The sequence below is a fragment of the Narcine bancroftii genome, chromosome 2 (genome assembly GCF_036971445.1).
Source record: "Narcine bancroftii isolate sNarBan1 chromosome 2, sNarBan1.hap1, whole genome shotgun sequence".
In the NCBI taxonomy this organism is placed as follows: domain Eukaryota; kingdom Metazoa; phylum Chordata; class Chondrichthyes; order Torpediniformes; family Narcinidae; genus Narcine; species Narcine bancroftii.
In genome coordinates, this window is record NC_091470.1 from 177,746,495 (window position 1) to 177,763,615 (window position 17,121).

The 17,121-nt window shown below is 48.9% G+C and overlaps 1 protein-coding gene across 16 annotated transcripts in view; it reads left to right on the forward strand.

Moving 5' to 3' along the window:
- The window catches only part of LOC138754646 (ras/Rap GTPase-activating protein SynGAP-like), a 469,786-nt gene that overhangs the window by 147,680 nt on the left and 304,985 nt on the right, over positions 1-17,121 (forward strand). For all 16 annotated transcript variants that reach the window (XM_069919215.1, XM_069919216.1, XM_069919204.1 and 13 more), the window contains 4 exons: positions 4,877-5,078; positions 7,469-7,650; positions 9,874-10,729; positions 16,119-16,289. In XM_069919215.1, coding sequence (XP_069775316.1) covers positions 4,877-5,078; positions 7,469-7,650; positions 9,874-10,729; positions 16,119-16,289 — 1,411 coding nt within the window. The remainder of the gene's footprint in view (positions 1-4,876; positions 5,079-7,468; positions 7,651-9,873; positions 10,730-16,118; positions 16,290-17,121) is intronic.

Genomic DNA, 17,121 nt, shown 5'->3' on the forward strand with positions numbered 1-17,121 from the left:
AGGTGTCTGCTTACATTTTCCTCATACCTTCATAAGGGGCTCAAGCCCGAAGCATTGGTTCTGTATCTTTGCTGTATAAAGGACACTGTTTGACCTGCTGAGTTTCTCCAGCGTTGGGGTTTTCACTTCAACCGCGGTGTCTGCAGTCAAGGAGCCCAGTGTCGAGTAAACACCACATATAAGGCTTTGTGGCGTAGTTGGGTGGGGGGGGGAGGGGAGATTAGAATCTTACTTCTCAGTATGGATACTGCAGGACCTGCTGCGTTCCTCCAGTATCTCAGTCCAGGTTATCACCCACATTACAGAAGGGTCAGACACACGATTGCTTTGCCATGGAGTTGAGTGGGGAGTGTCTTGGAGTGGGATGACAGTGCAGGTAGTAGAGTCGATGCCTCATACTTCCAGTGACCCAGGTTTGATCCTGACCCCTGCTGCTCTCTTTATTCCAAATGCAAGTTTAAGGAACAGGAAAGGTAAAAGTAATTTATGAGAAATGTTTGTACAAAAGGTACCTCCTCACCAGGTCACATTACTTTTTCTGTCCTCTATCAATCCTCCAGAGCAATGAATATGAAGCTGAAACTCGAGTTCTGTTTCTCCCTGCACAGATGCTGCCTGACCTGCTGTGTGTTTTCCTTTATTCAGCTCATGAGACCATGCCTCATCTTCACCTGCCATCCAATTAATGCCCCCTCTCATGCTCTTTCTTGGTAATAAGCATTTCCCCTGAAATACTTGCAGTGAAACACAAAAGTCTGCAGACGCTGTAATTGTAGTAAAAACACAGAAATGCTGGAGGAACCGGCTGGCCTTGCAGCGTCCATAGGAGGTAAAGTTATTCAGTAAGGCCCCTGGTATCCAGCACCAATAGGGATTGGGAGATGCTGGATCAGTGTATTTTCCGGTTGCTTGAGACTTACCCTTACAATGCCTGACTAATACACCTGCATTAAGAATAAACAGTTCAAAAGACAAAAATACGATACTGTACTTAGACTGAACAAATGTCACCTGCATTAATCTTTGGCTTGGCTTCGCGGACGAAGATTTATGGAGGGGTATGTCCACGTCTGCTGCAGGCTCGTTGGTGACTGACAAGTCCGATGCGGGACAGGCAGGCACGGTTGCAGCGGTTGCAAGGGAAAATTGGTGGGTTGGGGTTGGGTGTTGGGTTTTTCCTCCTTTGTCTTTTGTCAGTGAGGTGGGCTCTGTGGTCTTCTTCAAAGGAGGTTGCTGCCCACTGAACTGTGAGGTGCCAAGATGCATGGTTGGAGGCGATATCAGCCCACTGGCGGTGGTCAATGTGGCAGGCACCAAGAGATTTCTTTAAGCAGTCCTTGTACCTCTTCTTTGGTGCACCTCTGTCTCGGTGGCCAGTGGAGAGCTCGCCATATAACACGATCTTGGGAAGGCGATGGTCCTCCATTCAGGAGACGTGACCCACCCAGCGCAGTTGGGTCTTCAGCAGCATGGATTCGATGCTTGCGGACTCTGCCAGCTTGAGTACTTCGATGTTGGTGATGAAGTCATTCCAATGAATGTTGAGGATGGAGCGGAGACAGCGCTGATGGAAGCGTTCTAGGAGCCATAGGTGATGCCGGTAGAGGACCCATGATTCGGAGCCAAACAGGAGCGTGGGTACGACAACGGCTCTGTACATGCTGATCTTTGTGTGTTTCTTCAGGTGGTTGTTTTTCCAGACTCTTTTGTGTAATCTTCCAAAGGCGCTATTTGCCTTGGCGAGTCTGTTGTCTATCTCTTTGTCGATCCTTAAAGCATTTTACTTTATTTTCAATCGCATTCTATGAAAACATTTAACGGTCACTGCATCTGCAGGTTCCTCCCCCTCCACGGAACCACTTGAAAGATGAACAATTACATTATAGATAATTAACTCCCCCCTCCCCTCCCTCCAAGTTTACAGATGAAGTCTCTGACCAGGGCGACTCTTATTAGTCAGGGATAAGGAGACATTTTAATAGAGACGCCCCAACAGTGAGTGGCATCAACCAGCTCTTCTTCCTGGGCGACCCCATCGCTGTTTCACACAACTTTATTCGAACAGCTGCTACGAGCAAAGCCCGACCAAGGCCTTCCTCCGCTGGCTGGATATTTGCCCCAAACTTCACCAAAGGTTTATGTGTTACCTCAGAGAACATTTACTTTTACAATTTTAAATTGCGTATTTTTTACTTTTTGATTTATTCTTATTTATTTAAAATTTTTAATATATTTTTCTTGATTTTTTTTGTTAGTTGCTTAAACTCCAAATACCAAGGGTTTTACGTTACTACTGACATTTCGGGGCTGAGTCCTTCCTCAAGGTATGAGCAAAAAGCTCATTTTGTCGCCCAAGAGGGAGAAAGAGATTGAGAAAGGGGAGAGAGTTGCTGCCGATGGACCAGGTAAATTTGAGGTCAGGGTGGAAGTTGGCAGCAAAGTGGATGAAGTCGACGAGCTCATCGCGGTGTGTAAGGCAGCACCAAAGTGGTCGTCGATGTAGCGGAGGAAGAGTTGAGGGGCCCTGCCTGTGTCGGCTTGTACCATGAATTTCTCCACATCGCCAACAAAAAGGCATTTTGCGCACACCTTGAGGAAGGGCTCAGGCCCGAAACGTCAGTGATGGTATCTTTACCTCCTATGGTCACTGCAAGACCGGCTGAGTCCTGTGTGCTTGCTGGCCCTTGAAGTACTCATCCACTTTCCTTCTGCAACTTATTACTATTAAATGATTATACTATTATATCCTATTATATGTTCTTCTTCCTCTCGGCCTGAATCCATACCACATCAGTTTGCTGTGTTCAGTATTTCCCTCCACCTTCTTGGCTTTGTCACCATACATGGCATTTACCCTGTGCATCTGCATATCACCAGAACCAGAACACGTCTGCCAGACCTCTACCAACCCAACAGACTTTTTCCATTATCGGCTAACTGCAGGAATATTGATATTTTCTTTCATCTTTGTTTTGTAGTCTTTCTTTTTGTACATTTAAATTGCTGGTGTTTTTAACGTATCGTTCATTGCATCTGCACATTTTGTGCAGATTATTCCCCTCCGCCATCAGATTTCTGAACACACGTGAACCTGTGGACACAAACTCATTTTTTCACTTTTTTTACACTACTGATTTTTTTTAAATCATATATCTACGTAGATGTAATTATTGTAGTAATTTTAGTATCTTGTTCTACATCACACCACTGCTGAAAAAGATCAAAAGACATAGGAGCAGAAAGAGGCCATTCAGCCCATCAAATCTGCAATTCAGCCCATTCAATCATGAGCTGATCCATTTCCCCACTCAGCCCCACTCCCCGGCCTTCTCCCCATCACCTTTGATGCCCTGGCTAATCAAGATCCCATCAATGCCAATGACCCAGCCTCCACAACTGCCTGTGGCAACAAATTCCACAGATTTACCACCCTCTGGCTGAAGAAATTCCTCGGCATCTCTGTTCTAAGTGGACACCCTTCCATCCTGAAGTTGTTCCCTCTTGTCTTATACTCTCCCACTGTGGGAAACAACCTTTCTACATCTACTCTGTCCACACCTTTCAACATTCAAAATGTATCAATGAGATCCCCCTTATTCTCCTAAATTCCAATGAGTACAGACCAACAGTGTCAAACACTCCCCATATGATAACCCTTTCATTCCTGAAATTATCATTGTGAACCTCCTCTGAACCCTCTCCTACGTCAGCACATCCTTTCTTAAACGAGGAGTCCAAAACTGATCCCAATTCTCCACGTGAGGTCTCCCCAGGACCTTATAAACCTCGACACTAAACCTGATTCTGGAATAATACACACTCATTCATTTATTCAGGCTCTATATCGGTGACCTCTGCTGGCAAGTTTGTGACGCTGCATGTAATTTCATTCTATTTGTTTTTTTGTATCTATCTCGAGAACACTCTTAACAATCATTCTCTGAAGAGAACAGCCACATAGCTTCAAAAACACAGTGCGCTCCGCTGTACTCATGACTCATGTTATGCAGGATTCAGTGTCAGTTAGTCATGGCAGAATGAGTATTGATATGTAAATATTTGTGATAAAAGCATATTTGTGGTGGTTAGTCAATCTGTGTTATTCTACACCTATTCTCACAGATGTTGGTTATTTTTCATTTGTTGGGGATACAAATCGGAAATTATCCGAAGTAAAGCACAGCACTGGAGAAACTCAGCAGGTCATACAGTGTACTTGATATAGCAAAGATAACGAAACATTTCTTTGACCAGCTGAGTTTCTCCAGCATTGTGCGTTCTAACTTCAGAATCAGAATTTATTATCATTAATATGTCATGAAGTTCGTTGCTTTGCAGAAGAATCACAGAGCAAACATTTATATAAACCACCTGACAAAATTAATTAAAAAAAAGTCAAAGTAAGGCCGTGTTTGTGGTTCGTTAGCTGTTCAGGAATCTGCTGACAGAGGGGAAGAAGCTGTCTTTGGTGCTGCTGGGGACTTGTCTTCAGGCTTCTGTACCTTTTCCCTGATGGTAGCAGAGTGAAGAGGGCCTGGCCTGGATCAGGGTCTTTAAGGATAGAGGCTGCTTTTTTAAGACACTGCCTCACATTGATGAAGTCTGGTGCCTGTGATGTCGCAGGCCGAGTTAACAACCCTCTGGAGATCATTTCCTGTCCTGAGCGTTGGCACCTCTCTATCAGGCAGTGAGGCAAACAGCCAGAATGCTCTCCTGTAGAAGTTTTTGTTTATCTTGGCTGACGTGCCGGAACTCCTCACAAAGTATATGCGCTGGTGAGCATTCCTCGTTCAACCACGGTGTCTGCCAATGTTCACATTTCACTCGGTGAACTTGTTTGATTATTGCGCTGGATTCTCCCATCTCTTGCCTTCAGGTTTGGTAGCAAGGAGGACTACATGTCATTCATGAACGAGTTTCTGGAACTGGAGTGGGGGAGCATGCAGCAGTTCCTGCTGGAGATTTCCAATCCAGACACAGTGACTAACGCAGCCAGCTTCGAAGGCTACATAGACCTGGGCCGAGAGCTCTCCACCCTCCACTCCCTCCTGTGGGAGGTATTGCCTCAGCTAAGCAAGGTGAGGCTTAACATTCAACATACTTTTATTGTCATGTCATAAAACAGAGAATGTGATAGAACATAGAGCACGGCAACGCAGTACAGACCATTTGGCCCTCGATGTTGTGCTGACCTATATATTCCCACCAAAAAATACTAGACTTTTCCTACCCTGTAACCCTCTTCTTTCATCCATGTGCCTGTCCAAGAGACTTTTAAAGGCCCCTAATGTTCCAGCCTGGTAAGGCATTCCAGGCCCCCACAACTCTCTGGAAAAAAAAACTTACCCCTGACGTCTCCCCTAAACTTCCCTCCCTTCACTCTGTACAGACGTCCTCTGGTGTTTGCCATTCCTGCCCTGGGAAAAAGCCTGGCTGACAATTATCTACGCCTCTCAGAATCTATAGACCTCTATTAAGTCTCCTCTCATCCTTCTACGCTCCAAAGAGAAAAGTCCCAGCTCTGCTAACCTTCCCTCATAAGACATTTCCAATCCAGGCAACATCCTGGTGAATCTCCTCTGCCCCCTCTCCACAGCTTCCACATCCTTCCTGAATGAGGTGACCAGACCTGAACACAAAAGTGTGGTCTCACCAGAGATTTGTAGAGTTGCACCATGACCTCTCAACTCCTGAACTCAGTCCCCCTATTAATGAATCCCAGCATTCCATAGATCTTGCATGAAATATCATTTAGGCAGATAACGATTTGCCATCAGCAAATAAAGTCAGGACACTTGTTGGAGTGCTACTGGTACCATGTCACCCAGTACTACCTATCGCATGGTCAAGTGGTCGGCAACTAAACCTGTTCCCCCACCAGGCTTGCCTGGTGCAGAGGGTGGCTGGACACCCTGCAGGATGAAAAACAAAGCCTGTCAAAGGGTGGACAAACCCTCTTTAAGGGTCAGTGGCTGACAAGGAAATACGTGCCGTGAAGTGCAGAAAGGGCATCCCTTGCATCAAAGCTTGGTCTGGCCATTCACTGCAACAGAACTTCACTTAGGTGTCTTGGACCTCACCATGCCACTGGATTCGGGAGGGGATGTCGAGAGGATGGGTCTGGACCAGGGCAACCCCTTCTCACCTAAATCCTTTCATGCACACACTGCTCCTTTCTGACCCTTATCAAACCCCACAAACTGACTGAGAGGATCCATCACCATCCTTCGGGATGGAGAGCCAGGGGAAGAAGATAAAGTTAGAATGAAAGGAAGATTAATTAGCGCTAAGCAAGGGCAGTGTGAGAGCTCCCATGTGGGGCTCACACAGGAGCCTGATGGCTGTTCGCAAGGTTGAATTGTGATCCGTAATAGTCTTCATCCCTTGTCACATATCGCTGAGCTGTCTGTGGATCTTCTGTGCATACTTCACTTTGCCCTCCAGACTGCACGGGAGAGTTCAGCCCAGTCTGATCATAGTGCCATCCTATCCCCTGTCCGGAAGGCAGCATCATGAGCTCTGAGCAGGGCCTGGACCTCTGGATCCAACCATGGTTCCTGGTTAGCCCTGGTTGTGAAGCATTTGATCTCAGTGACCTCCTCAGTGCACTTGTTGATGTAGTTGGTCTCTGAGCTCATGCACTCCTCTGTTTACATGACCATTAACAACACACCCCCCCCGGCCATGTCCTTATCTCCCTGCGAACTGACCTAGTTTGCTTTGCCACCAGTCTGTATGCTGGGGTTAGGAAGACAGATATGTGATCTAATAACCAAGGTGGGGCAAGGTGCAGTCTTGTACGCACCAGGGATGTTGGTGAACACCTGATCTGGGTGTGGAATGATTAATTGGCCTTTGCAGAGGAATGTGACGTTAACTGGGTTTGTATCTGCAATGGGAACAGGAGGTGATAAGTTCATTGGGATTCTCCATTCCAGTTCTCCATCACTGTGGATTGTGTGGGGGCAACTGGAGAACAGGGCTCAAGCTTCCTTTTACTGTCACATAATAATACAGAGAAATTTAATATTCACAATAGACATGTGGGGTTCAGGGTGAAAGGAGAGAAGTTGAGGGGCAACTTCTTCACACAGAGAAGGGTGGGAATGTGGAACGAGCTGAGGTGGTGAATGTGGGCTCAATTTTAACATTTCAGAGGAATTTGGATAAGTACATGGGTGGGAGGGGGATGGAGGGCTATGGACTGAGTGCAGGTCAGTGGGATGAGGCAAAGAAAATGGTTTGGCACAGACTAGAAGGGCAGAAGGGCCTGTTTCTGTGTTGTAATATTCTACGGTTCAACTTTTGCATGCCGTACAGCAAAACAAGAGTTGCCATGAGTATTGGCTGGCGCCCCTAACAAGAGGAGAAAGAGAGTCTCCCCTGAGTCACTGAGTGTCCTGAACTCATTGTATTAATTGTATGTTCCCCCCCTTGTTGCTGAAGTCGTCCTTCCTGTGTATTGCAGGAAGCTGTGCTGAAACTGGGTCCCCTCCCTCGCCTCCTCAATGACATCAGTGGTGCACTCCGGAACCCATCCCATGTACAAAGGCAGTCCAGCCACATCGCGGAACGCTACACCTCTGGACCCAGCATCAACCGTGGTGTCTCGTCTGACCTTCAGAAGTACACAGTTAAAGATCTGAACAGGTGATTCAGAAGTGATAGATACTCTTACTCAAACCTTCCCTGGGCAGTCCATCAAACTGTATACTCCGCTCTATCATACCCCCCGACCCAGGTCAGGCAAAGTTTACACTGCCGCAGAAATACTGCTGCAGGCAAATACTTCTAGTGAGGACCACAAACGAGGTGAGGAAGCTCAGCAGGTTGTGCAGGAACTGGCGGGCGATGTTTCTACTTGAAGGGCTCAGGCCTGGAGTCCCCTTTGCCTGCTTCAAAAGCCAGTTACGACTGACCTCTGACCTCATCACTTGCACATCTTAAATGCCAAGATTGCCTTAGTATCCAAATCTTGATAACTGAGCATCCTCAAGGCCTTGGATGAGAATTTCAAAGATACAAGTTGAAGAAATTTCTTCTCATCTCAGTCCTGGAATCCCCACTCTTTATTTTCCACACAGTAGCTCCTAATTCTGGATGTACCACTGCAGGAAAGAACCTTCCTTGTCAAAGCAGGTGGAGGTCAATGATGTAACCTCCCATTTCTCTGAACACAAGACTCCATCATATCTGTTCCCAAGATGACCTTTTCCAGCCCGGATCATCCGAAATATCTTCCACCTTCCAAAATGTGGCTTTCCCTCCACCACCATCAACTCAGACCTCACCTGCATCTCCTCCCTCTATTTCCCATTCATCTGCCCTGGCTCCCTCTTCCTCCAGACACAAGGACAGAATTCCCCTGGTCCTCACCTACCAAACCTCCAGCCTCCTCATCCAACACATTACCCTCTGTAATTTTCACCACCAACAACAAGATCCCACCTACTGGAGACATCTTCCCCGCTTCTCCCCTCTCCTCAGAGGGACTGTTCTCCGTGTGTCACTCATCCCTCACCCCCCACTCCCTCACTCCCTCACCCCCCCACTCCCTCACCCCCCCACTCCCTCACCCCCCCACTCCCTCACCCCCCCACTCCCTCACCCCCCCACTCCCTCACCCCCCACTCCCTCACCCCCCACTCCCTCACCCCCCCACTCCCTCACCCCCCCACTCCCTCACCCCCCCACTCCCTCACCCCCCCACTCCCTCACCCCCCCCACTCCCTCACCCACCCCACTCCCTCACCCCCCCCACTCCCACCCCACCACTCCCACCCCACCACTCCCACCCCACCACTCCCTCACCACCACTCCCTCACCACCACTCCCTCACCACCACCCCCTCACCACCATTCAACCACTCCCTCACCACCACTCCCTCACCACCACTCCCTCACCACCACTCCCTCACCACCACTCCCTCACCACCACTCCCTCACCACCACTCCCTCACCACCACTCCCTCACCACCACTCCCTCACCACCATTCGACCACTCCCTCACCATCACTCCGTCACCACCATTTGACCACTCCCTCACCACCACTCCCTCACCACCATTCGACCACTCCCTCACCATCACTCCGTCACCACCATTTGACCACTCCCTCACCACCACTCCCTCGCCACCATTCGACCACTCCCACTCCACTCCCTCACCACCATTCAAGGCCCAAACTGTTTTCCAAATGAAGCAACAAAACTGCATCTGTTGCACCCGGTGGTCCTGTTGTGGCCTTTTCTACGTCGGAGAGACTGGGTACCCGGTGCTCTCATTGTGGCCTCCTCTACGTCGGAGAGACTGGGCACCTAGAGCTACCATTGTGGCCTCCTCTATGTCGGAGAGACTGGGCACAGACTGGGAGGTCACTTCGCTGAACACCTTCACTCTGCCTGCATCAGTGATGGGGATCTCCCAGTGGCCAACCACCAATTCCGTGCCCCACTCTGACACTGACATGTTTGTCCGTGGCCTCATGCACTGTCAACCCAAGGCCACCTGCAAATTAGAGGAACAACAGTCCCCGTTCTCCCTCTCTTCCCCATCCCTCTGTCTCCTTCCCTCCAACTCTCCACCCCCTTCCCTCTCCATTCACAGAGTCATCCCCCCGCCCCTGTTTGCTGCTGTGTCCTTCCTCCCTCATCCACCGATTGCCCACTTCCCGTGGGACCCTGCCCCTTCCCCACCATTTTGTTTGGGTTCCTGCCAATGTTTTGGTCCTCCCTTGATGAAGGGCTCAAGGCCCAAAACGTTGGTTCTGTATCTTTAACTTTGCTCCATGAAGTTTAATGTTCGCTGTTTGACCTGGTGAGTTTCTCCAGCGTTGCTTTACTCACTTTCGACTTGCCGTTCTCTGTCTATCCACAGCTCCATCGACATGACCAGGCTGCCGTCTCCCACCAAGGAGAAGGGGAAGGATGTCTTCTATGTGACGAGGCCCCCGCTGGCACGCTCCTCACCTGCATACTGCACGAGCAGCTCGGACATCACCGAACCCGACCCCAAAATGATGACCACCAACAAGAGTATCTCCATGATGGATCTTCAGGAGAGCAGGAGCATGAACAGCGTTAGCAACCTCCAGACCGTGGGGGACATGTTAAACAGCAGCCAGGCATCGATCGGAACGACGGTGGGCCTCAGACCAAGCCGGCTCTCTCAGGGCAGTGGCTCAAGTGTGTCCGGAGGCCTGCGACTCGGCCAAATGGGCATCACGACGGATGGCCTGCACGGCCAACTGCGTGTCCCCCTGTCCTTTCAGAACCCCCTGTTCAATATGACCTCGGATGGGCCAGCCTCACTAAGGACTCCCGCTGAGCCTGGCGTGGGGCTCCTCGGCTATCACGGCTACAGCAAAAGTGAGGACCTGTCGGCCAACAAGCAGATCTTCCACAGCCACAGTTACAGCGATGAGTTCGCCCGCCAGAACAGCGAGTTCAGCCGCCGGCAGCTCTCGCTCACTGACAACCTCCAGCACATGCTGTCAACACCCCCGACCAACATCGGCCCCCAGAGGAGGATAGACCAGCCCCCGCCTCCCCCTCCACCGCTCGTGCGGGGAAAGACCCAGCAGCTAACGGTCAGTGCTGCCCAGCGACCCCGGCCACCAAGTGCCAACCTACTGCAGTCGCCCGCTGAGCCTGCCCATGCTCCCAAGGTGCGGCAACAGTCAATCATGGCCAAAACCGACGCCCCAGCTCCGAAATCTGCCATCACCAAACAGGTAGGTTTCCAGGTGGTCAGAAAAGCTGCAGACACCGGGAAATAAAAACAGGACCCGCATCCCATAAGGCAGCATCTGCGGTTTATATTTCACCATGAAGATGAGCCAGTTTTACTCTCTTCCCCACAGAACCATGGACCATTACAGTACAGGAAACTGGCCTTTTGGCCCTTCTAGTCTGTACTGAATTGTGCGTCGTCCCACTGACCTTCCTCGCTGTCCACAACACCTCCAATCTTAGTGTCATCTGCAGTTCTAACAAGGAGTCATGCATCAGAAATATTACCTGTTCCCTTCTCCTGCAACATTGCCTAAGCTGCTGGTTTTCTCCTGAGGAACCGATACTAACTTCCATCTATGCAGAAATGCACAAGTTCGGTTTACTAAAGGGATGTATTTCTGGTAAAATGTTTTGTGAAACAAAGGTGTGAAGTAAATGCATGGTATAATGTGGTACATCGCATTCTTTGCAATAGAGTCACCCATAAATTTGTATATTGAGGGCCGCGTCCCAGAGATTTATTGCAAAAAGAAATCACAAGTCACCAGTTAGTGCGACGCTGTTACAGCACCAGTGACCTGGGCTCAAATCCAGTGCTGTCTGTGAGGAGTTTGTATGTTCTCCCCTGTCTGCGTGGGTTTTCCCCAAGGGGCTCCAGTTTCCTCACCTTTGTGGGCCTGAGCTCACTGCTGCCCATCCGAAATCCTTATTGCTCTCAAGTTCTATGACCACCCAGATACATTCACAGGCCCATTTTCCTCCCCCCCCCCTCCCTTATCCACCTGTTACCTCCCTGTCTGTGGGACTGTGCTCCTCCCCCTCCGCCAAGCCTGAAACGTTGGTTCTGTATCCTTATCTCTGCTGTGTAAAGGACACTGACCAGCTGGGTGTCTTCATCATTGCCTATTTAGTTATTTAGCTGTGTCATTGTCACCTCCACACTTCCCAGGTGCCGGACATGAATCTAGGAGACCACAGTGGTTTCTCTCAGGATGTGGTTCAGTGACCCTTTGACCAAGCTCAGAGTCAGAGGGGTACAGCACAGAATCTTGACCCACCGACTACTCCGAGTTTAATTCCTGGCCTTACCCATTTCTTCAGATTCCATATGATATAGGAGCAGAAATAGGCCATTCAGCCCATCAAATCTGCCCTGCCATTTAATCCTGAGCTGATCCATTTTCCCACTCAGCCCCACTCCCCGGCCTTCTTCCCATAACCTTTGATGCCCTGGCTAATCAAGAACCCATCAATCTCCGCCATAAATACATACAATGACCTGGCCTCCACAACCACCCATGGCAACAAATTCCACAGATTTACCACCCTCTGGCTGAAGAAATTCCTCGGCATCTCTGTTCTAAGTGGACACCCTTCCATCCTGAAGTTGTTCCCTCTTGTCTTATACTCTCCCACTGTGGGAAACAACCTTTCTACATCTACTCTGTTCACACCTTTCAACATTCAAAATGTATCAGTGAGATCCCCCTTATTCTCCTAAATTCCAATGAGTACAGACCAACAGTGTCAAACACTCCCCATATGATAACCCTTTCATTCCTGAAATTATCATTGCGAACCTCCTCTGAACCCTCTCCTACGTCAACACATCCTTTCTTAAACGAGGAGTCCAAAACTGATCCCATTTCTCCACGTGAGGTCTCCCCAGGACCTTATAAACCTCGACATCACATCCCTGCTATTATATACTTGAGCTGTTATATCTTGTGGAATGAGTGAAATTAGCTAAAAGATGGATTCTGTGATGGTGGGGATTGAAGGAGGAAGTGGAGTGGATATTACTGGCGGAACACGATTGAATATGACTCAACGTTTGATTCTTTGCTGAGGGAGGGGAGAACAAACGCTGGTAGAAGCCATTGGCTCCACATCTCTGTTCTCAGTGGATGCCCTTCAATCCTGAAGTTGTGCCCTCTTGTTCTAGATTCTCCCACTGTGGGAAACAATCTTTGTACATCTATTCCCAACAAATTCCCCCAACCCCGAAATTCCACCAGTTGTCCACATTAGAGGGGAATGTATCCTCTCAACCTGCATGTGGGGGATGTGGGAGCACGCAGGGGGAATCTGTCAGAGAGAAAATCCAGACTTCACGCCTGTCCGGCTTGAACCCAGATCGCTGGTGCTGTCAGGAGACAGCTCTTCAATCTGGTGGTTTGTCAGAAAGCCGTGGAATCTTCACCCTGCTTCCGTGCAGCAGGGTAAATTCCAGGAAGTTTCCTGCCTTGCCCTGCGTGTCAGGTGCCCCAATCTGCAAGTCCTACGTGAATCCGCAATGTGTCATGTAAAAACAAGACATGCTGGAGAAATTCTCCTGCCTCCCATCCATGAACACCTTTTGCTTGTTGGTCTGCACTCCTCCTCCACCAGCCTTTTAATTAGAACATGGAACACTGCAGCGCCGTACAGGCCCTTCGGCCCTCAATGATATACTGGCCCATATATTTCTCCCAAAAACACTAACCCCTCCCTACCCTGTAACCCTCTATTTCTCTTCCATCCATGTGCCTGTCTAAGAATCTCTTAAACGTCCCTAATGTTCCAGCCTCCAACACCACCCAAAGCTCTCTGAGTAAAAAAAAAATTTACTCCTGACGTCTCCCCTAACTTCCTTCCCTCCACTTTGTACAGATGTCCTCTGGTGTTTGCTATTCCCGCCCTGGGAAAAATGTTCTGCCTGTCCACCTCTCAGAATCTTGTAGACCTCTATTAAGTCTCCTCTCATCCTTCTTTGCTCCAGAGAGAAAAGGCCCAGCTCTGCTATCCTTGCCTTGTAAGATACATTTCCCAATCCAGGCAATTTCATAGTGAATCTCCTCTGCCCCCTCTCCACAGCTTCCACATCCTTCTTGTAATGAGGTGACCAGAACTGAACACAATACCCGAGATGTGTAGCGTTGCAACATGACCTCTCGACTCCTGAACTCAATCCCTGACTAATGAAGCCCAACGTCCCAATATTCAAGCTCCTGCCTTTTTTTACATATACCTTGAGGAAGGGCTCCAGCCAGAATCATCAGTAATATATCTCTACCTCCTGTGTTTTTACTACAATCACAGCATTTGCAGACTTTTCTGTTTTCACAGTGTGTCAGATGTCATACACGTTTAAATTTAACAGAAGAATTATGAATTGGTGCGTGACACCTGTGGATTTGTAGCGTTTCTGAGCTAACAACACTGTAAAGTATGAAAAGCAAAAGTGTGCTTGCCAATAAATCTAGCATCTCCTCCATTCCCGCTTACCTAGCCCCAGACACAACAAACACAGGATTCCATTGTCCTCACCTACCACCCCACCAGCCTCCACATTATCAGGCACATCTTCTCCTTTCCTCCCCTCTCTGCCTTATGTAGGGACTGCTCTCTCCATGACTCCATTGTGCACTCATCCCTCCCCAGCATTGCCCCCACCCCCGTCATCTTCCCCTGTGCCCGCAGAAGGTGCCACATTTGTGCCCACACCTTCTCCCTCACCACGATCTGGAGCCCCAAACAGGCCTTTCAAGTGAAGCAACACTTCACTGTGTATCCGCAGGAGAGATGTTCTGCAACTGGTGCTCCCTTTGTGGCTTTCTCTACATCGGAGAGACTGGACGTAGACTGGGAGATCGCTTCGCTGAGCACCTTCACTCTGTCAGCACCAGTGACAGAGACTTCCCAGTGGCCAAGCACTTCAGTCTTGCGTCCACTTCGTGGCCTCATGTACTGTCCCCACCAAAACCACCTGTAAATCAGAGGAACAACACCTTGATTTTCCATCTGGGCCTTCTCCAACCAGACGGCATTAATGTCAACTTCTCCAGTTTCTGCTAGCCCACTCCCCGTTCCCCCTCCCCACTCCATCCCTCTGCCTCCTTTCCTCCAGCTCTCTGCCCCCTTCCCTCTCCATTCACAGAGCCGTTCCCCCATTTGCTCCCTTATCCACTTATTTACCTCCTACCTTTTGGACCGTGCTCCTTCCCCCCCCCCCACAACTCCTCTCTCCCTTACCTTTATGTTAGGATGCCTGTCGACATTTTGCTCGTACCTTGATGAAGGGCTCAAGCCCAAAACGTTTGTTCTGTATCTTTATCTTTACTCTATAGAGGACACTGTTTGATCTGATGAGTTTCTCCTGTGATGTGCTTTCACCTTAACCACTTTCATGTTTTAACTTCTAGCCTTCCACCACACATGGTTCTGCAGTGACCGTGTCAGCTGCTAGAAATTTCCGCATATACATTCTTAGTCCATTTAGATGGTTGTTTCCCATAGTTGAGATTTGGGGACTAGAGGGCACAACTTGACTGAAGGGCAGTCCACTTAGAACAGAGACATGGAGGAATTTCTTCAGCCAGAGGGTGATGAATCTATGAAATTTGTTGCCACAGGCAGCCATGGAGGCCGGGTCATTGGATGTATTTAAGGCAGGGATTGATGGGTTTTTGATTAGCCAGGGCATCAAAGTTATGGGGAGAAGGCTGGGCAATGGGGCTGAGTAGAGAAATGGATCAGCTCATGATTGAATGGTAGGGCAGACTTGATGGGCTGAATAGCCTATTTCTGCTCCTGTGTCTTGTGAACTTATATCCATATGTTCCGACTGAAGTGGTTAAGTTCCTGGACCAGCAACTGAAATTCTGGACTGCTAATCACGAAACCTGAGTTCAAATCAACTCAGTTGGAAATTTTAAATTAAATTAGATCTGGAATTAAAAATAAAACTTGCCTCGAAAATTATGAAATATTTCTTGTTTATGCACATATTTTCATTTGGTTTACACAAGAGAGAGGGAGTGGTCTATCTGCAGACTGATCGATGTGGTTGACTGTTAATCACTCCCCCGGATCAGGGGAAGTTATGGTCAGATGACAAATGAAGATACCAAACTAGTATTGTTCGTGTCCAATCACAGCATGTGGGAGCAGACGTCGGCCCATCGAGTCTAGCCCGCCATTCTAATCATGAGCTGATCCACCTCCCACTCAGCCCCACTGCCCATCCTTCTCACCATAACCCTTGATGCCCTGACTAATCAAATCCCTGCCTTAAATACCACATCCCTGTTTAAATTTGATGCCCTTTTATCCTGAAGTTGTCCCCTCTTGTCCTGGACTCCCCGACCATGGGAAACATCCTGGCCACATCTACTCTGTCCAGGCCTTTTAACATTCGAAATATTTCTATGAGGTTCCCCTCTAGTCCAGAGCTGACTATCAGTCCTCACATACTAACCCTTTCATTCCTGGTCTCATTCTAGTAAATCTTCTCTGAACCCTCTCCAACGTCAGCTCGTATTTTCTCATATAAGGTGCCCAGTATACCTGATGGGAATATTTTGCTCCAGTTTGATGTTATTCATGGCTATCTATTCTCTCCACCAGGCCTCCCATTCTCCCTCGACGCTGCACCCCGTCACCCCTTCAGAGCGTACCGTCGCCTGGGTGACCAACATGACTCACCTCTCTGCAGATATTGAGAGCTCGCACCTGGAGCGGGAAGAGTACAAACTGCGGGAATATTCAAAGTCGATGGATGAGAGCAGGCTTGACAAGGTGAAAATGGAACTGTGTGGGCAAGACATTCGGGGGTGTAACAGATCAGGTCGTGCGCCTGGAAGTTGTTAGTCTGTTCATCCAAGGCCCATCACACATTGAACCATTCATCTTTTTTCCCCAATGGTGTTGTAGACGGCTGCCCAGAGCCCCAAGGGAGGTCACCATTGGCATTTGGGGGTTTTGTAGAAGCCGTGAGTCAGGGTGTTTCAATGTGAGGGGATAAATGTCAACTAAAGAAAGAAAACTGAGAGAAAGCTTACCGATTAAAGGGTGATGGAGGCAATCAATACTGGTTAACTGAGTGAGGAAGGCAACTTGATGGGGGAGGGGAGAGCAGTGGGTAGTCGGGTAATGAGACAAAGGGGCCATTTGACATAGAGAAGGTGGGTGGTAAAGTATTAGTTGGTGAATGGGAGTCAAGTCGGGGGGGAGATGAAGGGGGGTGGGGGTAATGAGCAAACGTTGACAATGATTTTAGCTCCTTCCTCTGGAAGACGGCTTTTATCTTCCAATGGACGTGGACATCCATGTTCATAGATGGAACAGTCGGCAGCTCCCATCAAATTGTGGGTGTGGTTGGCAGCAACCAATGGTTCTGCGAGCTGGCTGGTCTGGAGACCATAGCTGTTCAAGGATCCCCATTTCAATACGAGTCATGTCCCATGCTGAGCATTTGAAGCAGGACTAAAATACAGATGCAGGAAATCTGCCAAAGCACAGGAAATGCCAGGGGTCAGGTTCAAGGGGAAAGGCCAGGGGTCAGGTTCAAGGGGAAAGGCCAGGGGTCAGGTTCAAGGGGAAAGGCCAGGGGTCAGGTTCAAGGGGAAAG